The sequence below is a fragment of the Protopterus annectens genome, chromosome 17.part0 (assembly GCF_019279795.1).
Source record: "Protopterus annectens isolate FY-2018-M chromosome 17.part0, PAN1.0, whole genome shotgun sequence".
Taxonomy (NCBI): Eukaryota; Metazoa; Chordata; order Ceratodontiformes; family Protopteridae; genus Protopterus; species Protopterus annectens.
In genome coordinates, this window is record NC_056751.1 from 539,037,855 (window position 1) to 539,060,452 (window position 22,598).

The window sequence follows — 22,598 nt, forward strand, 5'->3', positions numbered from 1 at the left end:
CCACCCACAGAGAGGATTATGAACATTTTTTGGAAGTAGTCAGCCTGCCCAAAAAAAAAAGAGAAAAGCAGGTGAGCCCATAAAAATGAAATGTACAAGTCGTACACCTGTAGTAATCATGATACCCTTAAACACAATGATCCACACTACAATTACCTTTTAGCAAGTGAGTAAGCATGCATTACATTTTAAACTTTGTTTCACATGTTACAAAATGTGATAGATATCAAAGTCATGCAAGCATCAATGATTTATCAGCTCTTTTACAAACCTAAATCATATGCCTGATTTGCATTGCCAGGAAGACCGAGTGATTCAGTCATTCAGTACTAACAGAAAACTTTCACGTTCTTCTTATGCAATGACAAAATTCAGTAGAAGTGTTATACTGTTAGAATGACAAGTTACTATACTTTTAGGAGAGCAATAGAAGTTGCAGTTGCAGAAAAATAAGAGCTTCAAAATGTTAACGGAAGTCTTTACCTGCTGTAGAAGTAATATTTGTGTCAACGATTATGTAGGCACTGAAAACTGGCAACAGCTGAACGAAAACATTCAGTCCTGAGCAATAGCTTAATCTGATGAACATGGATGATTCCTTCACAATGGTAATGCAATCTTTGAGGAATAAGAAATATCAGTACATTGTGGTAAATGATATGTAATAAAATCAAGTGGAAATAGAAATACAATATATGAGATCAGTTCTAGAATTTGCCTGCAGCAAATATTTTATTTAAACTAAATAGGACACTATCTAGTTTTATGCTAAGTGCAAAACACCTGTATCAGAGCTATACCAGTTTAGCACCAAACTTTTAATTCATACATCAAAACAGCAATACAATGCTGGATTAGCTCCTAGGAACAACAAGGAATAGTTTAATATACACAATGGACAAAGAAACTTTTGATGCCTAAAAGATCAGAAAGGTGTAGGTTCTATTCCCACACCAAGTGCTTAGATTCATATTCCAGTACTACAGACACCGTGGGACAGATGGGAGTTCTGCACTTTTGACATGCCATTCTTCAGATAAGTTGCTAAATAGGGGTCTCATTTGTTGAGTTGGTGGCACTTTAGATGAATGCAAAAGATATAATGATCTCATGGTACATAGTGTAAAGAGCAGCAGGGGAATTTCCCCTGGTATTTCACCTGGGGTCTTGGTCATATTTACCCCATCTGTGTAAATATATTACTTTGATTCTCCTTTGACAATGACAAACACACACACACACACACACACACACACACACACACACACACACACACACACACACACACACACACACACACACACACACACACGCACACACACACACACACACACACACACACACACACACACACACACACACACACACACGCGCACACACACAAGCACACAGGCAGTGAGACAAAGCATTATAGATTTCACTCAGGTTCTCCTCAAGTAAGAATGCATCTACCAGGCTGGGTAACTTTAATAATATTGGGCTGGAGCAAAAGCTCAATGCCCTTTGCACACACTGCTCTACCTATAATGTCTGTCCATGGCAAAACTGGAACTTCTGATGGATATTGATGGCATTTTCAACAGCATACATGATCAACACAATTCCTTCATGGCAATATAAATTGCTCACTGTGGGCTGAATGACTTATTCTCTTTTATACTGTAATCAGGAAATCCTTACCTTCTCCCAAGAATTAAGCAGAGATCCAGACATTATGTATGTTAATTAGGCAACCAGTACTGATTGTGTATAAGGGTTATGTACTCTAAGTCTGGTATTAAGTAAAACATAGTTATACTATTCCAATTTAATGCTAATACACAAGATAGATTCAGAGACAGGATACCTACACAAAGGATAGGATTTAGAAGTGCTCTCTGGAGACAAAGATGGCCGCCTTTCTGTAGACACTGTACATCTACAGCTCTCCAGTTACTCACAAGAATAAGTAACCCTGAGGATATACTACAAGTCTTTTTGCATTAATTATCGGATATAACTATTCTACTACAACCAAACTATGACTGAGAATCAAAAGAACGAAGGAAAAACTAATTAATTTCACAGGATTAAAGCTGATTGTCTGCCTGACTCTGAATAGAGCTATAAACAAAGGATCTATCTGATTTCTGTTTCAAGATGTCAAAACTGGACAAAAATATGGACACAACAACAACTAAAACTAAATTATCAACGCTGATGTCACCAGAGAAAGACTCTACATTTAAAAGACAGAAAACTGTAAAACCACAAGATCTTTTAAAAACAGGAGGAGCAAACCAACCGGATCAGCTAGCTAACATGGAGGACATTAAAACAGCACTGTTACCCATACAAGAATCTTTAAATGCACTTTCAAACCAGATATTTGCTTTTAATGCCACATGCAGTCAAATTCTCGACAGAATAGATAAATCTGAGGCTAGAATATCCGATAATGAGGACAGAATAACATTTCTTACAAAAAAACAGATATTCATGACCTGGACATTCAAACTATGCAGACCAAGATCCTGGATTTAGAGGCAAGATCCAGAAGAAACAACATAATTATTAGAGGAATCCCGGAAAATATTCAATATAATGATCTAATGCCTACCATTACACAGATACTGGAAATATTGTTCGAGGACTCGGGTATGGCTAAACAAATAGTCATAGAAAGAGCACACAGAGCTCTCAGGGAATTACAAGCATCAAATATTCCTAGACCGGTTTATGTCAAAATTCTGAATTACCAGGATGTAAATAAAATAATTCTAACTATGAAAAAGAAAGGAGGTTTTGTAATGTGGCAAAATAACAGAGTTTCTATGGGACAAGATCTACCACTGCAAATCAGACAAGCCAGACAAGCATTAGCCCCTTACTGCAAATTTCTTATTGATAAAAATATAAAATTCCAGATGAAGTATCCAAGTACATTAATCTTTACATTTGATGGAGCCAAATATTCTGTTTCTACAAAAAGGAAGCAAAACTCACCTTTTTGAAGACTTTTAAATCCCTTCCAACTTCAGAAGCTTAACTGGAACATTCAGTCTGTGTACAGCAATACAGATTCTGGGATTCCATGTCTGCTATACCTCAAGGCTTCAAAATCCTTTGTTTGCTTCTTTTTTCTCACCAGGCCCCCTGTTTAATCATTAACCAGTATTTTCTTACAGGTCCAGCTAAATCCAAAGATTTCATGAACTCCTGCAGCCTTGATGAACTGTGTGCGTCTGTGAGTCAACAGGAAGTCCTAGAAATGCTCCAGAGGGTCAGCTTTTGTTGTGGCACTTCTGGAAGTCTGTCCACATAATGGGTCCCCCTTTGAGAACTCGAAATCAAGATTTTTATACCAGGAAGTAGCCAGAGCTCTGTGGAGCCAGGGGAAGCTTTTAGAATTGCAAAACGAGGCTCCTGGACTATTTTAGAGAGGTTTGACTTTTATTTTGTATAAAGAAATGTCAGCTTATTCAGGTAAGGATTTAAACTGGGCTGTAACATATGGTTAAATAGAGTAATTTAACTACAATGTTAGAAACAATATAAAGTTACTACAGTTATTCTATTTTGGTTCTAGATAGTGTGCCAGAAGATAGAAATGCAGTTATAATTATATACTATTGATATTTTTGCTTTTCTGCCTTTGAAATGACTGTTATATTGTTTATGTTACTCCAAAAAAAAAAAAAAAAAACTTTCTCCTTATTAATGCTATGATAATCTATATGTGTTAACATGTATAATTCACTCTCCTATTCCTAAGGGAATGGAAGGATATATATTTTATGTGGTTCTAGAGATTCTGTGCATTATGTTAGCTATATATTTCTTACAGTATTAATACATTAATGGTGAAAAAAAAAAATGTTACTGATGTTGTTTTTATCAATGCTGCTGTTAACATGTTATACTTACCTAGGCAAAGTTAGATAAGACAGTTAGTTATTCTAGGATAATATAACCAATTATTTCATTAATAATGTATGTAAATCATTAGAGGGTAGAATAAGAAATTGGTATGTAAGACATAACAGTGTGTTAACTAACTAATATGTTCAAGAGCTGTAGATAGGTACTAGTGTTTAATGGGGAATGTGTAGGTTAGTTTTGTAGGGTTAGTTGTAGTTATCATAGGTTTTGTATATCTTGTTAGGGTGTTATTATATAATAGTCATTTAGGATTGATGTATACCAATAGAAGTCTAAACAGTGTTAAAACCTATGTTTGTCCTGGTCCAGGAGAATAGTGGATAGGCACTGGTTAGGGATGGGGCATTTAGTTTGCTTCCAGATATTTCAAAATCTGATATTATACCGAATCTAGTATCGTTTTCAAATTCAACATATACACTAACATTTTAAAAGTATTTTTATGTGGATAATAGACTCATGGAATGTTAAAGGTTTCCAGAATCTGAAAAAAGGAAACTATTTTTCATTTACTTCTTCAGTCAAAAGCACCATTTATATTGTTACAAGAAACCCACTTGGCTAATGATCAATGGACTGCCATTAAAAATAAAAATGGATCAGGGAGGTAATAGCTTCGAAGGGACAACTAATAGTGCAGGTGTAGCAATAATCATCAAAACTCAGTTCCAAGAGAGAATTTTAGATTTTAAAATGGATAAAGAAGGAAGATGGTGCTATGTAATTTTATAACAAAATTTTACGATAAACCGGTGATTCTTCTTAATATATATGCCCCATGTACCAATCAGCAAACCTTCATAACATCACTTTACTTTATTTTAAACCAATATAACAATTATTATATAATAATAGGAGGTGACTGGAATACATACCAAGACCCTAAACTAGATAAAACAAGTCCCCATAGATCTTATAATAATCAGGCAGTGATAGCACTGCAGGAACTTAAAGCAGATTTTAAACTTTATGATCCATTTAAATGTAATAAGGACCAAATGAATCCAAATAACTTCACATTTTATTCAAGCTGTCATAAAATGTGGTCCAGGATCGATTTCTTTTAATATCAGATACACTAATGTGTTTTGATCCCTATATATACATACAAGCTCGTTATTTGTCGGATCACTCCAGGATCACATTAACCTTTAAGAAAGATACTTGTCATAAATTGCATGTTAGGGGTTATAATTGGACATTAAATCCATATCTATTGCATAAAGAGGATGTATTAAAAGAAGTTCAGGAGTTTTTAATCAATTATTAAATAATCTTTTAGAACACCGACATCCATCAGACATAGAATGGGCAACTATCAAAGCAAATTAGAGGAATGTTTATCCAAAAAGCTACTTTCTACAAGAAATTACAAGTGAAAGATATGCATGACTTGGAATCAAAAATTAAATTATTAGATCAGGAATTAATTAGAAATTATAGTAAACAAACCGAAACGGAATTATTAAATTGTCAAAAGAAACTTTTTTTATTACAAAACAGTAAATTATCATTCCATGAACAGAAAATGCTGGTAAAATATGCTAATCACATACAGACCCCGTCAAAAGCACTAGCACGTATTATTAATCAATCAAAGTCACCTTCCCAAATCCCTGAAATATACTTCAACAATAAAACATACACCAATGAAGATATCATAAAGGTTTTTGAACTAATATTTTCAGAACTATATGGTGAACAACAGGATGTAAATCCAAATAAGAATAATAATGATTTTCTTCAGAAAATTATATTTCCAAAGATTAATGATGAGCTTCATATGAACCTGATTAAACCTATTTCTTCAGAGGAAATAACTGATGTTATCAAGAAATTGAAGCCATACAAAGCTCCGGGACCGGATGGTTTGACTACAGAATTTTATAAAACTTTTAGTGATATTCTGGGGAAAATACTGTCAGTGGTCTTTAACTATATTATTAACAATAAAATTACTGACCCACACTTTAATGCATCGAAAACTATTCTCATACCGAAAGAAAATACTGATCGACAAAACCGGATAATTATAGACCCATCTCACTTTTAAACATAGATATGAAAATTATGACATCGATTTTGGCTAACAGGTTGAAAATGGTAATTAACCCTATAATATCTGATGAACAAGCCGGTTTTATAAATAGCAGACAAACTATAGATAATACATTAACACTGCATACAATGATTTCTCATGCCACCCATGAAAACCATAATCTTTACGCACTTATAATTGATGCACAAAAAGCATTTGACAGAGTGAACTTAGAATATTTATTTGACATTTTAACATGTTTTAACATACCACAAGAATTCACTTCAACTTTAAAAATTATATACCAATCCTTATACAAATCTAGTCATTAACAGGAATCTTTCAAAAGAATTCAAATTAAAAATGGTACCGTCAAGGCTGTCCTTTATCTCCCTTGTTATTCAATTTGTATTTGGAACCTCTATTTTGCACATTAAACAAAATATCTATCATAATGCTCCAAGGATCTATGGTACGAAGATCACAATGGCTGCTTTTGCAGATGATTTGAGTATTTATTGCACAACACCTGTTTTGGATACTAATAAAATATTAAAGGCAGTAGAAGAATTTGCGAAAATTTCCAATTATAAATTAAATTTAAAAAACTAAGATATTCCCATTAAAGACACCTACACCTTTTCACTATTACCATTAGTAGGGCAGGTAAAATCGGAAGAAAAAATAAAATACTTAGGAGTGGTTTTCTCAACAGACAACAGAGATTTTTATCTCAATAATGTTAAGGTTATTTGGGAGCAGATAGTATCTGACTTGAAAAGATGGGATAATCTGAAATTACCAATAATGGCGAAGACTTCAATTATTAAAATGAATATACTTCCTAGATTACTATATATTTTTAGAGCGTCACAAGTCCAAATCTCCAAAAATTCTTCAAACAGCTTCATACAGAACTAGCTAGATTTCTATGGGAACCTAGAAAAGTTAGGATATCGTATGATAAATTGATGGCTCCTAAAAATAGGGGAGGGTTGGATCTACCTAATTTCGAAACATATTATTTAATAATAAACACCAATAGACTTTTAAGAATAATTAACTTTGATGGGTGTAACTCGAAATGGGTTCCCAAATGGCTGGTTCTTAATCATAAACATGTCAAGGAATTGGATATTAACTGCAAGGCATTACCTTTTAAACAAAAATACTCTTAAAGGGTACTTCGTGTTGGAACATATCAAAACATATATAGTTTCAGTACAAAATCTTTTTAACTCATTAAATCTTTTGCAAAGTATGATAATTCTTCAACCATTTCACAAAAATCCAAATCTGAAAATTGGTAACCAGCTGATAGACCTTAAGAAATTCCCACTTATAATTAATTTAACCCTACTTGATTTATATCCTTTTAGGTATCCCGATTCACAATATTTTAGAAGAGTTGAATCTCCCCAAATCGTATCTAATTATAATAAGACAATTAAAAGACCTATCAATAAGTTACCTTAGTAAAGGGAATGACATAATTAAAGAAGAAGATTTAAACATGTGTCTGAACTTATGGCAAACCCTTACACAGGAATGTAAATATATAACTGCAGCATATGGTTTGATTAAAGAAATAAAATATAATAATCAAATATTAATGTCCAAATACTGGAGAGAGAAATTGTTGACAATTGAAGAAAGTAAAATACTAAAAGCAATTCACTTAACCATAAAATCTGTGTCCCTTCAGAAGCTATTATTTACCCAATTGATGATATTTAATAACGCATTATTATCTGCCTCACTCTACACAAATTTAACTCAAAGAACTCACCAAAATGCCCATATTGTATAGATCAAACAGCCGACCTCCTACATATGTTTTGGAGTTGTAAATGTATTTTCAAACTCTGGAATTCCTTGAAACTTCAACTACAAAAATGGGATATCAACATTCCACACTCTCCTGGGAATTTACGATTTTGCATATTCCACCACCCAACTTGGAAAGAACCCAAAGAATTATACTAGTCAATATTTTTTGTTGATGAAGTTATATATAGCTTCCAATTGGTTGAACCCTTTACAGGCATCATGGCAAAATTTCAAGATAGTAGCCACCAAACATATTCTAGCACATAAATTTCTAATTAGTGATTATAAGAAAAATGTAAACAATACAAAAATATGGGAACAAATCTTTAACATTGTATTAGCTTAAACTTCCATTCCACTATTCTCTGGGAAAAACTGAATAACTGTTGAATTTTATTGAGATAAGTCTTATATGGTTACTAGTTCTTTTTTCTTCATTATTTTTTTTTTTTAGAAGTGTATAGGTATGTATAATGATTCTATGTAACTGTTGGAGGCATTCATGTACATATTGTAAGTAGTTGGTAGTACTGTATTAGTTGTTTGGAAAAAATAAAATAAAGAATTATTATTGAAAAAAAAAAGAAGTGCTCTCTATAATTCAAATCAGCTGCAGTACTAAGACCTTTTATTTTAAGTACTAGCAGACTAACTCAGATAAAGAATCTCATGTTCCTTGACAATCCCCCTAATGCCAAACTCAATTTGACTCAACACATCAGGTTTAGGCATCAGGACTCCCTAAACTAACAAGTCTCACTGAATGTCCATTCATTAAGGAAGCCAACTCCAAGACTACTGCACATGTTATAAAGACATTAAAAATCTGTTTTTTTTTTAAGTATTTTTCCAGGGGGAACAAAACCACTAAATCCCTGTGAGGGGTCAGCATCCGCAACAGACCATTTTGTTTATATATACCAAGTCTGAGACTGCACAATCATGGAAAAAGAGAAACAGTCCCAGTGTTAAATATATATATATATATATATATATATATATATATATATATATATATATACATATATATTACTGTTACCTTCCATTCACAATTGTACATTCTCCTTTTGAAACATTACACTCAATACACAGGACTTTCAAAAGGAAGGTATCACCTATTTCTTGATACACTGTCCAACAATTAGATGGACTGCTTCCAGCCTTACATGTCTCGTTGTGCAAGGCTTGCATCACAGCCTGAAATGAATAGAGTACTGAACAGTGGCAGAGATCACCGTCTATTTCACTAGACATGAAACTGTAATCAGAAATGTGGCAGCAGGCAGAGTACATGGGCAATGTTGTGAACCCCACAGATTTAGACAGTGCAGGCAGTGCTGTGAATGGTGTTACATTATTTAAATGATAGACAGTATCACATACTGTAGGTTTCTGTGTCACATGGTTAAACAGTTACTCAGGGTATACTACTTGGGTACATAGCATCACAAGTTATGCTCCCGTGTATTAGTGTGGATGATTTGTGCGAGGGATTAACTGCATACTGACACTGCAAGGCATTAAAACACTGTGCACACACTTATACAAATACTACACAAGATAACCTACAGGTACAATGATGCTTCCAAGCAGGGCAGCAGGGAGTATAGTGCCAGTAAACATAAACAGTCATCTGAGAGCAGACTGTACAGTGTTCCATGCATCAACTAGCTGTTTACATGTGGCTCAGTGCTTCCAGCAGTAGTATACAGGAATCACTAATGTAATTCTGAAAGCAGATTAACTGCATTATGTTTATTATTCCTTTCTGCATATTTCTGCTGATATGCATGCTTTGATCAATGTCACAAAAGTGCAAAACCCTACCCTGTTATACAGTTGCAATGGCCTACCCCATCGAAAATACAGCCACAATATCACTGGAATCTGTATGCTGGGCACCCAGTGTTACATTAATCTAATCTAATGTGTGTGTGTGTGTGTGTGTGTGTGTGTGTGTGTGTGTGTGTGTGTGTGTGTGTGTGTGTGTGTGTGTGTGTGTGTGTGTGTGTGTGTGTGTGTGTGTGTGTGTGTGTGTGTGTGTGTGTGTGTGTGTGTGTGTGTGTGTGTGTGTCATAGGTCTCAACCAATTAGCAACAAATCTAAACAGAATAATCAGGGACAAATTGAGAAATAATCAGGGACAATCCGGCACTCTTGTAGAATATTAGTACTATTAAGTAGAGACTTTGACAGAATATGAAAATGTGAATTAATATCCATTTTCTGTTAAATTAGTTTATAAGTCTAATTATTGTCATTATTTATTAAGAGTAATTCCCCATTTTGTTTCCAAAAGTCACAAGTTTTAGAAGGGATTAAGAGGGTCTGAGCTAAAAGTTGAGTCAAACTCAGGATCATCCCTGAAAATCATGGACAGTTGAGAGGTATGGTGTGCGTACGTGTGTGTGCGTGTGTATATGTGTGTGTATCTGTGTGAGCACTGGAGGGGTGGTGGGGGAAACTGCATGCAGCGCTAGCAGACCAAATGTCCTCACATCTGTCAGTGCAGTTTTGTAACTGAGATTAAGTGCAACTCCTCAAGTCAGCCTTTGTTTACAGTGAAGTTATCTTTAGACTGTATTAGCACTCATTCATTCCATGCAGTTTATTTCCATATTTACTAAACATATCTGCCTGGTGCACAGTAACATACCATTTCTGCAACCATAATGCACTCTTGCTTATAAAGTGGTGATAACCTGTTCCCAGCATTTCTTACCATATCGGTCTTCTCTTTTTCAGTTTCTCCAAATAACTTTTTAATGCCAGAGCAGGAATGGATCCTATTCCTATATAAGGGCCTAGTTAAGATTCATTAAATCAGTACTATGCCAGTCTTTCACAAGTGTGCATCAGTCCTGTGCTTTATTACAGCACTTCGCAAAATATGCCATGTAGTAATTGAGAACTGAATGCATTAAGGGCAAATCAGACTATACTGTACACAGGCATGTAGAAGACATCAGGTCATAAACAATATCCTTTAAAATATTCTCCTTAATGGCATAAAGGATGTTGCACAGAAAGGTACAATTCCAGCTGTGGGAAGATTCAGATCCCAAAAAAGATCCAAATAAGCCTAGAAATCTGAGTCAGGTTCATTCTGAACCACTTCTTTAACACTTGTGTTTGTCATCTTCAGAACTGTCCCATCTTTGGCATTAATACTAATCTTTTTGCACAGCTCCAGTCAATGTTGTGTATCAAGACAAACTCCTGAGGAAATAGAAAATCATACATTCCCTCAAGGAAGAAAAACTGAATTCTGGCTGCCTGATCTTCCCTTCTTTGCTGTACATTTAGCACAATGTGTGCATTGAAGTGTTGGCTCAGACTAACACATACAGATTTAAGGACAAGCCTTACATTGCCTCATGAAGCAAATACTGAATTATCGGAGGTATGTATTAAGAATAAAGTGGACTTAAAAATTAATAAAGAATTAAAGAAATGTATCTGTGAGAGAAGGAAGGTAAGTAAAGTGGGATAAGCTGATGCTTCCAACAGAATAAGGTCATTTAAGTTTACCTGATTTGAAGCGATATTTTAGAGCTGTGCAATTAAGGCTCATATACATAACAAACCCAGAAGGTTATAATTCAAAGTGAAAAAGGATGATGATTAAGTAAGGAGGAAGTCCAAGAAATAGAGAGAGAGTAGGATTTTGGATGCAGATTCTTAAGGAGAATAATAACCATGCAGAATATTATATTCATAAAGTAGCAGAAATTATTCAAAGAACTAAGCCAATATGAGAATGAAGAAAGGAGATTTTGCCAATAGGCATGACTGCATGTAGAGGTACAGAAAATAGGCAAGAGAGGGGCTGGAATTTACTGGAGAAACATGGTAATGGAATCAAGATAGTGGGAGCAAATAACTCAGGCAGGAAAGGTAACAGCATGGGATGAAGTCAAGACATGTGGATTATAGGCTAGAGACTGTCTTCACTCCCAGAGCTTGATCTCAGAATATATGCAAAAAGAAAGGGATTGGGGAATTGTAAGCGAAAAAAAATGCTCTAGTGGAGTTTTTAGTTGAATCAAGCACAGAAGCAGCTGTTAAAAAAGGATAATTAGTAGGCATGTAAAATATTGCATGTTAATTATAAGAATCAATCACAGGAGGTTAGAAAAGATTGAGAAGAGAGATTGGAAAACCAATCTGCAAGTAAACAATGGGAAGACATATGTATGGCTTCCAAGTATGCAACCAAGTCCAGAAGGTTTAGGATATTTGCTTGGAAGTGTTTGCATAGGTATTTTTATACCCCAAGCAGACATCAAAGAATTTTTCTTCAGGTATATAGCAAATGTTGGAGGTGTGATGGAGAAAAAACAGGTAATTGGGAACATATGATTTGGGAGTGTAACAAGTTGGCAGATGATTTTAAAATTTTCCTACAGAGTACTCTATTGGAAATATTGGGTGAGCAAATGGTTGTATTTAGGAAATTATTATTTTGAGCTGGGATATAGAATCTGAATTGCCTAGACATAAGGCCTTGTTAAGTTTAACTCTGTTGGCTGCTAAAAAAACAATTACTACAAAATGGAAATCTAAGTCTAAACCAACTGTATTTGAGGTACTGAACATTACAAAAGAGTTAAAAGAACTAGAAGATGGATATTTAGAAAATTTAGCATTTTTTTGTAATGTTGGACTAATTACTGTGGCAAAGAAAATATATGTGGTACATTATGTATTTTAATAGAAAAAAATGCTAAAATTGTTTGTTTTCTTTTCTGTATGTTTGCCTATGTCTTAAGGGATAATTTAATAAAGGTGTTTAAAAAAACGAATAATATAGAACGTTTTGGTTGGACACATGACATGTAGGCTAGTAAATGTGATTTTTTTCTATAAACTATATTTTATTTTATTGCCGAGAGGTTAAAGGCTCACAATTCTTGTCATTTAGAAAGCTTTGAAGACTCACTAAAAGCAATTATCTGAGAAAATTCTGTTATTTCTAAAAGTGTAGCTATACTTACCTAGTGTCCTACAGAGCACTCCCATATCTGCCAGCATTAGGTATAGCCCATGGATGACTTTGTAATAAATTGAGACTTGCGCAAAGATATATCATGAACTAATATACAGTTTATCTCTGAATAGATGTTTTCAAGAGAATATAAATTGTACTATGCTATACTGACATGTCCTCTTTTTTAATTATTGGTTCGATGTAATCAACAAACTTAATACTTCTCCCTTTAACTGATAATATTTATTTCATGTATTTTTACAAATTTATATTTATTTTATTTTATTTATTTTACATTTGTTAACCGGGGGTGTCTGACTGAGCTGAAAAAGCCCTTTTTCAGCACAGGCCCAGGGAGAAAAGCTCCACAAAGAAAAATTAGATACATTTAGTTATTTAGACATGATCAGTATACACACAAATTACAAAAGACATGTTTTTACTATGGTATGCGGCACATCAACAGTTACAGTGGAGAGAACAAACAAAAAAAAATATTAATTTAAAAATAAAGGTAATTAATAGATTTGTGGTGTACAGCTGAAATTTGGAACATAGGTAGAATACATACATAGTACACAGGTACAGTACATACATTGTAGATTAGCCAGTGTTTGTGAGTAAGACTGAAAACTATTATCAAGTACTCTGGATTTAGTATGTATACCTTATCCGCTTTCACTAGCCTGGGGAGCAATCATGATACTGCCAACTTTGCTTGAGATGTTGACTGATGAGGTCTTTAAAGGAGGCTTTGGATGATGTGTTTTGAATGCTAGTGGGGACAGAGTTCCATTTTTTAGCCACTGAACTACTATATAGTGCATCTCCAAAGCTATTGTAGCTGTTGGTGACTTCTAGTAGTAGTTTGCTTGATGGTCTAAGAGGCCTTTTGGCTAAGTGATGTTGTACTAGATTTTTGAGAGCAGGGCACTTATTGGGGAGGTAATAGATAGAATAACAGAGGCAGAGCTGATTGTAGGTTAGGAGGTTGGGCAGTTCAAGCCAGTGGAGCTGTCTCAAAGCAGTACAGTGATGAGTTCTATATGAGCAATTTGCAGCAAAGTGGGCAATTCTGTTATAGCAGGTTTCCATTTTGCTTAGTTCAGTTTTGTTGAGATTAGTCAGAATGGGAGATGCATAGAGTAAGGTGGATAGAAGTTGGGAGTGAGCAATGGCTGATCTTGTGTTGTTGGAAAGAAATGGCTTGATACGGTAGAGTGATCCCAGTTTGGCATGTACTTTTTTAATAGTTAAGTTGAGATGACTGTCAAATTTTAGGTGGGAGTCTATGGTTATTCCCAATAGCTTAGCCTGTACCACTGGAGCGACTGGAGTAGCATTTGTGGAGTACTCACCCTATCCTTATAAAGAGCAAGAAAAGTTGAATACAGCATAAATGTTTGTAGTTCATAAACCCTTCTAGCAGAGATTTAAACTGCCAAAAAAACTGTTTTCCAGTTTAAGAATTTTAAAAAGACCTGTCTGCTGTTTTAAAAAGAGATTATAATAATTTTCCTAAAACATAATTTAAATGAGATGGAGTAGACTCATTTATCTTTGGTGGTCTAACACGCAGTATACCTTTAAGAAACTGTCTGACTCAAGAAAGAGCAGATAAAGAATAATCAAATGGGAAAGAATCTGAACGATATACCTTACAGAAGAGTATGCTACACCAGACTTAAGAGGTTTTCTGAAGTAATACAGAGCAAGGACCGACCCTGCTTGAAAAAATATTTTCCATTTAGATAAACACGATTTCTCAGGTTTCTATTATTTCCTCGAAGACTCAAACTTGAAACCGCAAAATTTGAAAACATTTAACGTCCACATAAGCGATTTCTTTCCTTGGGAAAGAAATTGCTTGGCCATCCTCGTCAGTTTGTCATTTTCCCTGCTATAGTGCGATCTCGGAGTTGGTATATTTAGTTACAGGGGGGCACAAAGGAAATAATATAGACCCAATTTCTCAGCAGCATGTTTTCTTGCCTCCTTAAATGCTTGTAGTATGTCCTCAGAATAAAGGTGCCTGGAAAGAATCAAAAGCCTGTTATCCAAACTGTTAGATTTAGGGTTAGAAGATTTGGATGACTCAGTAATCCCTTGTCCTGTGTAAGCAAGTCCATCCTGTTAGGTAATTTCTGGTGATGGCCTTTGGTTAGTCGAATTAGAAGGGAAAACCAGTGCTATGTAGACTAAAGGGTGTTACCAACAGTGTCTTTAGAATATCCTTCCCTATCTTCTGAAGAACCTTGGAAATGAGATAAAAGAGAAGGAAAGATAAAGAAGCACCCTTTTTTAGGCTATAGAAACAGTACCTATCTTCCAGATTTCTTTGAAAGATGTCTTGGAGCAGAACAGATTTAGTTGTTTATTGTGTTTGAAAGTAAAAAGATCTATTTGAGGGATTCCTCACTAATTAACTAGACCTCTCAGCATAGCATCCACTTGTGAGCATTTGTCCTGGATCTGTTGAAGATCCTTACCACTGTATTCTGCTTTGAATGTTTTTATGTTGCCTGGAAGAATGTGTTGTGCTGAACGGCTAAATCCTAGGCCGTTGTGATCAGTCTGCAAAGGAAGTAAGATCTTGTTCCCCCTTGTTTGTCTATGCACAAATCATAATGGTGATGTCTGTCACCAGCTGGAACATGTCTGGAATCCAAAGTTGGTTTAAAGCTTGCACAGTATTAATAGGAGCCATCAACTATTTCAGACTGATGTGTTTTATGACTGTGCTATGGTTCCCAAACCTCCTGTACTTTGCTGCCTTAGGAATATGTTCCCCAAGCAAAGTTTGAAGCATCTGGGGCACATCTGTGACAGAGATATGGAGGAGAGAAGGGCACTCCCAGATAGGATACAACTTATTTAGCTCACCAAAGTAATTATTTCCTTGCAACATGGTGAAGTGGAATTCACAGAATGAAATGATGGAGTGTTGGGCCCATACATACTTTAGATACCACTGTATCTTTCACATGTGTAGTCTGACATAGGCAGTCATCAGAACTGATGACAGGAAACTTAGGGGTCTGAGAAATTCCCTTGACATTTGCTGTTTTAACAGGTTTAGGAATTAAAGCTGATAGGTGTGCACTATCTCTATCAGAAAGGAGGGCAGACATTAGAGAGTTGTCCAGAAGACATCCCAGGGATATCACTTCATGGATAGGTTCTAGTAATGACTTTTAGGTTCAGTGTAAATTTGAGACAGTGGAGGAGAGTCTTAGTAAATGTATGTAGCTTAAATTCAGACAATCATCCTGGAAAGAAAAATGTGCATGCCTTTAAATTTGCAGTAAGCTATTATTGGGGCAAGGCAGTTGATAAAACCTCTTGGTGTGGTACAGAGTCCAAAGGGTAAATAAGAAAACTGATATTGTAATCCCAAAACACATGATCTCAAAAAAAGGTCTGTGGTTCATGTGAATGGGAACATGGAGATAACCATCCATTAAATCTACAGTGACCAAATTAGCTTGTACAGAAAGAAGAAGAAAGTACAGATGAATAAGTCCTACTTACATGTAAAAGCAGATGTTCAGATTTAGCACTACCTCCGTGGCATATGGTTACTGTGCCTACAGAGAACCTCTCTTCTGACTCTCTGTGATAGGGGATTGGATAAGCCCCTCCCATCAGGGGAAGCCTACACCATATCACAGAAAGTCAATTGTTCAGGCTGTAGTGCTAAGTAGGAAGAGTCAAGGAAGACCAGAAGCAAGAATTGCCTGAAACCAAACAACCGATTTACAGTCAAAAATACTAACACAAATAATCAAAGCCAACCAACAACACAAGGTTGGATACCATCAAATTTTATATAAAAATAGGGAGATGGTGAATGGAAGTTACCAGTGAGGAAGGGTGAAATCCAAACATCTACTGTTGCAGATAAGTAGGATTTACACTGTATTCATCATTCACACTGCCTCATTGGCATATGGCCAGGTACCCATAGCTTATATCACCTGGGAGAGGAAGGATAAGGAACTAGGAGCCACCAGAGAATGGTCCTTTCAAAGCCAGCTCTGGAACTTGAGAAATATTCCAGTTTGTAGTGATTTTTAAAGGTATGAACAGAGGACCAAGTTGCTGCTTCTAGAATGCTTCCAGACTCCAATCCTTTGCAATATGCCATCAAAAAAGATAAGGTTCTGGTGGAATGTGCTTTATCTTTGCCTGGAGTATATTTACCATGGTGGGAGTAATAGAAAATAATAGCAGAGGACAACCAATGATCAATCATTTGCTGAGACAGGTTAACCCTTCTTAGCCCAAAAATAGGAAATAAACAGCTGTTCAGCTTTCCTGAAGGAATTAAGTTTGTCAAGGTAGTACCTCAGCTCCTGTGCACATCCAAAATATGTAGAATCTTTTCTCCGATATTTTTAGATCTTAGAAAGAAAACTGAGATATTGATGACTTGATTCAGGGTAAATTCTGAAACAACTTTTGGTATGGAAGATGGATTAGTGCATAAAACAACCCGATTCTTATGGAAAATCAGTTAAGGTTAGCTCACCATAAGAGCCTGCACCTTGGCGATTCACCTTAAAGATCTCAGAGCAATAAGCAAAACAGTTTTCCAAGCGGTGAACCTCAAATCAGCCTTAGGCAGGTTAAAAAGGAGATAAGGTCAATTTTGCAAAGATCAAAGTTGACATCTGAAGGAGAAGGGATTTGCTTTCAATGGGGTCTCAGAAGTAACTCTCATTTCATAAACTGTTCGACCACAAAAAGAGATGTAAGAGGGGGGATCCATGGGTAGATAAACTGAGATGGCCACATGATACAAAATCATAGATGCATAAGATAAGCTCACACAAATATTTCAAAACCAAAGGGGAAGACACCATACTGAGCCCTCTGGTATTGGATAGCAGCCATATAGAAGACCTCCTTCATTTGTAAACATAAGATTGTCTAATTGCAGGTTTTCTCGCCTCCTTCTATAGTTGTTGCACATTCTCATGGAAGAATTACCTAAAAGGTATCAAGATAAAATCATCCAGGCTATCAGTAGCAATTGCTGTAAGTTGGGGTGCATCAGTTGGCCCCTGACACTGTGTGAGCAGACCCAGAGTAAGAGGAAGTTGTGGTAATTGCCCTTAGCTAATTCAATTAAAAGGAAGAAGTCACTCTGCCTGAGCCAAAAGGAGAGCACAAGAATGATTTATGGTAATTCATTATGAATCTTCAGAAGTACCTTGATTATTGTTTTAAAGGGTAGAAATGCATAAAAAATATTCCCGTCCAAGGGAATGAGAATGTTTCTGTCCTCCAACCATGGCTGCAAGGATGTCTTGAACAGACCTTTTCCAAATATCTGTTTTGAAAGGAGGTGAACAGAACTATTTGAAATATTCCCCACATTGGACGAAATCCAGGCAGACACTTGTGAGTGTCCATCTAGGATCTGCTTAGTCTGTCTCCCACTAAGTTTTGCTCTAATGTGATGTATGAGGCCCATACCTCTCAACCTCAGACCACAAAAACTCTGGACAAAGCCAAAAATAATATATGGACAAAGCCCCAAAAATAGGTACAGATTTTAAATATTGGTCTTAGAAATTTGTTTGTATAAAAGGTCTTGTGTTACCATGCATTTTCTGAAAGATATGAAGTCTGAAACTGAAATACTTGTCAATATTTAGTGAATTCAATCCCTACTGATTTGTCACAAAAATCCAGGAAAGCATAAATTTTATGAGGAACAGACTCAAAATATGAGGCAAAAATCTGGACATTCTGTGATAGGTATGATGAGGCCTGAAGCATTAGAGAAAGTTATAAATCTAGCTCCCAGGCCATCATTACTAACCATCAAAGAGGGTATGACTTTCTACTCTCTTGTTTGTTCAGGTACCACATGACTATGATGTCATCTATGACCAATAAAAGGGGACTTGGGACCATAAATTGTGAAGAACTTTTAAGATCTGAATCAGTGCTAATATTTCTTTGATGTTTATGTGCTTTGTAGTGACTGAAGGACCCTATTCACCTTGCACTTGAACTTCCTTGTAGGCTGATCCTCATGCAAAATCTGACAAGCTGTCCAGACTGACTGAACTGGGGTCTGGAGGGAGAAGGGTAGGTCTGGGTATTAAAATGTCTGGTCACTTCACAAAATCCATCACTGGTATCTGGAACTCCAAGGGATACAGGTGCTGGATCTAAAAATGTAAGTATCGTTGAATCTTTTCTCATGTGGTATGTTAAGCCAGTGGTGTCATGAGGATCATTGATACCATGAGGCCTAGAATTTTGAGAAACTCCCTTGAAGAGGCACCTTCTTGAAGAGAGAAATGCCTGACAATGTTTTGAAACATTAGGATTTTGTCTTCTGAAAGAAAGACCATGCTTTTTTCTATGCCCATCATATACTCCAGGAAGACCATTCTTTTTAATGCTGTGAGATAGGACTTCTGTAGGTTCAACTTGAAGCTGGGAGCAATTGGAATGTGCTGGTAAGCATCCTACACATTTAAAGTCACTGTGAAACAGTGGTCCAGCAGAAAGGATAGGATCATCTGCAGGGTGAACATTCTGAATTTGGGTACTTTCCAAAGGTATTTAGGTGCAACAAGTCTAACAGTGGTCTCCACTATAGTTCCTTTTCAGGACCAAAAATATTCTGGTGTAAATGTGGTGCAAGAACTATCAACTTGTGAAGGAGTATCAGAGTGAACAGATGTGTGTCTGGGTGTATGCTATGTCGAGTGTGGATGTGGGTGGGGGAATTTTCTTGAAGGAAGGAGGATTTTATGTCCACTGCAAAAAATATTTTCACTGAATTATTTGCACCACTCACTTGTCTGAGACTACCTGTGGCCAAACTGCTAAGCTGAGTGAAAGCCTAAGGTAAAGGGAATGGGTGGAGGGACAGAAAAAAGGTACAGGATGGCCTGAGTCTTGGCATAGTGAGGAGAATTATCTATTTTGGGGAAAAGAATCCCTTTTATTTGGTTTGGAAGCATTATCCTCCTGCCATTTCCTCTTGACATTCTGAATCTTGCTAGGCTGGGATTTTTGTTTGTTCTACCTTTTTAAATTAGATGCCTTGTTAGGACAGAACATGGATATATGAAACATTTTACAATCACCAGTTTACTTCTATCATCCCATTGTTTGAGAATGTGGGTAGCAGCAGAACCAAAAACAAATTCAAAACTTAAAAGACCATTCAGAATCTAATTTTTTTAAAATACTCAGAAAAATGTTGGTTATGTAACCAAGCAAACCTTCTCAATAAAACAGAAGTGGCTGAATTTCTGGAGATTTTGTCTGCACCTGCAAGACATTCATCAAAGAATGTCTCAAAACCTGATTCACATTAGAAACAATCTCATTCATATACTACTTCTGTTCAGCTGGCAAATATACCATTTTGCAAAATAAATTTCCACATGAAACCCTGATAAATTACTGGACTGTGACAGCTTTTCTTTTACTAAGATTCTCACCAATTGGCAATATTATCTGGTAATCTAGGGTTAGAAGAAGCCAAGGCTTTCTTGTTAGAGTTGGCAGCTGGAGAAATCACAGCTGAGTCAGCTGACAAAGGAGCAAAGAGAGCTGCAAGATCAGAGCACGTCATGTATTTCCTCATAGGTTTTTTTTGGGAACTGGTTCAGTAGCCAAAGGCATTTTATGTGCAGTTTTATAGACCTCTTCTAATGCTGGTAACAGAGAAGGAACAGCTAAAACAGTTGGAATCTCATCCTGAGTAAGATCATAAACTCTGATAGTTTCTGGCATCGCTCCAGACTGCTTTTACCCAAATGCATTTTTAAACCTGGCTAGCATCTGTGAAAAGGTGAACACTTGCTTGGGTTTTTGAACCTGTTCACCTACCGAAGAATCAGACTGGACAAACACATAGTGTTCACTACTGTCTTTCCATCAAAATCTGTGGTGCTAGACTGATCTCTGGAGAAGGTAGCCCTGCAGTCATTCTGAATAGGAGCATAGTCTCTGAGATTAGCTGACGATAAAACACTCTTAGCTAAGGAAACCATATCAGCCCTATACATGGTAATAACCTGATTGTTTGTCATGTGGTGAGATTTATGCCTCTTCTTACTATGAACTACACTGGAGGACAAAATATCTGGTAACAGAATATTATGTCTGGCAATGGGTCTCTTACGCCGACCTCTCCTGCACATTAAAAGGATTAGTTCTGCCATACCTGAGCCAAGTACTGGAACAGCCCTGGAGGATCTGACTAACCCCCGTCCCATAGAGGGATGTGGGCGCACACCAAAGGGTGAAGAGGAAAAAAGGAAGTGGTCTGCTGGATGGCTTACGGCAACAACAGATTCACAAACCATAAGGTGAGGCATGTTTTTTACTGATTTTTTTCTTTTTATGTATAACAGAACATGATGGGGGGCAGCCATATCAGGATCTATCAAGTCAGGGGAAAAACACCAGTCAAAATATTACACTGATGCCATTAGGGGCTGACTGAGGGCAGCAATAACAGAAACTATAAACTATGTTCCCACTCAGCAAATACAGCTAAATTGGATAAATATAACAGAAACAGTTTAAGTTGTGCTAATTAATGCTTGTTCTACAATCTGCACAGTGTAGCAAACAACAGCACACACAGTCACAATACCAAGTAAAAAATCACTTGTCCACGTAGTGGCAAAAAATAAAATGTATGTCCTTAAATCAAATAGAAACCTTTTAAAACAACATAAATAAACATTTACTAGGAGATTCCATAGTCAAAAATGAAAACAAAATATCCGCGGAAAATGCAAATAAAATATTTCATGGTAAAATGGTGATGTAACAATAAAAACAGCTATAGCAGTGTTAAATCAGAAGATAATTATCGTAAAAATGAAGAAAAGGGTGGAAATGCAATATTTTCCTGTCAGAACTTCAAAATGAAGGAATTAACAACAGAAACAACAGGCCTCTTAGCACCCTGCTCTTCAGGCAGTCTTCAGTGTTCATCTGACAGCACAGAGCTTCAGTTTTCCAGTACAAGTCATAAAACACCTTACAAAAGTCCCATGACTGCATAAAAACAGTATTAAGCGTGCAAACAACACAATAGTAAGTCAGAATTCCCAGTGGATTTAGCAACAGTAGTAAACAGCAAGAATATTAAAATAAAAAATTAACACACATAAATATCTTTTAAAAATAAAACCGAAAGAATTCAAAAGTATATAATAATAAAGAAGGAAGGAAGTTCACAAAGGGATCTAATCTGAATATGAAAGCTGTACTCCACCAATTCAGGTTGCATAGGAGATTCAGCTGTGTGAGTCATACAGCTGGAACTAAAACAGTGAAGGATTGACTTTGACAGGGATTAGGCTTCCCTTGATGGGATGGGTTTAGACAATCCATATCACAGAGAGTCAGAAGAGGGGAGACTGAGCTCCGGAAAGCTGCTAGTATGGATTTGTGCAAGCACAGAAGCTGTATTCCAGCGAGGAAGTGTGAATGATAAACATAAAAATAGGCTTTGAACTGTTAACATTTTGAATTTTAGAACACACACAAATGTGCTTATAATGGAGAGATCTAGAATGTGTTCCAGATGCCCTATTTCCTGGGTACCAGAAAAAATTTCAATAAAAACCTTTCCCCCTTTGATCTAGGCAAACTGCTTGTATGACCCTTTGAATTTATTTTTGTTTAATTTATCTTATTTATTTGACATTTGTTTACCAGGAAAGTCCGACTGGGTTGTTGCCTATTTTCAGCGGAGGCCCAGACAGAAAAACTCCAACCACTAAACACTAATGATAGAGAAATATACATGAGTTTATATCAGTG

General features: G+C 36.1%; 1 protein-coding gene across 1 annotated transcript in view; it reads right to left on the reverse strand.

Annotated features, from left to right (window-relative positions):
* LOC122791453 (mucin-6-like) overlaps positions 1 to 22,598 on the reverse strand; it is a 1,454,314-nt gene that overhangs the window by 1,070,902 nt on the left and 360,814 nt on the right. Inside the window, exon 13 of the mRNA XM_044059198.1 lies at positions 484 to 618. Coding sequence (XP_043915133.1) covers positions 484 to 618 — 135 coding nt within the window. The remainder of the gene's footprint in view (positions 1 to 483; positions 619 to 22,598) is intronic.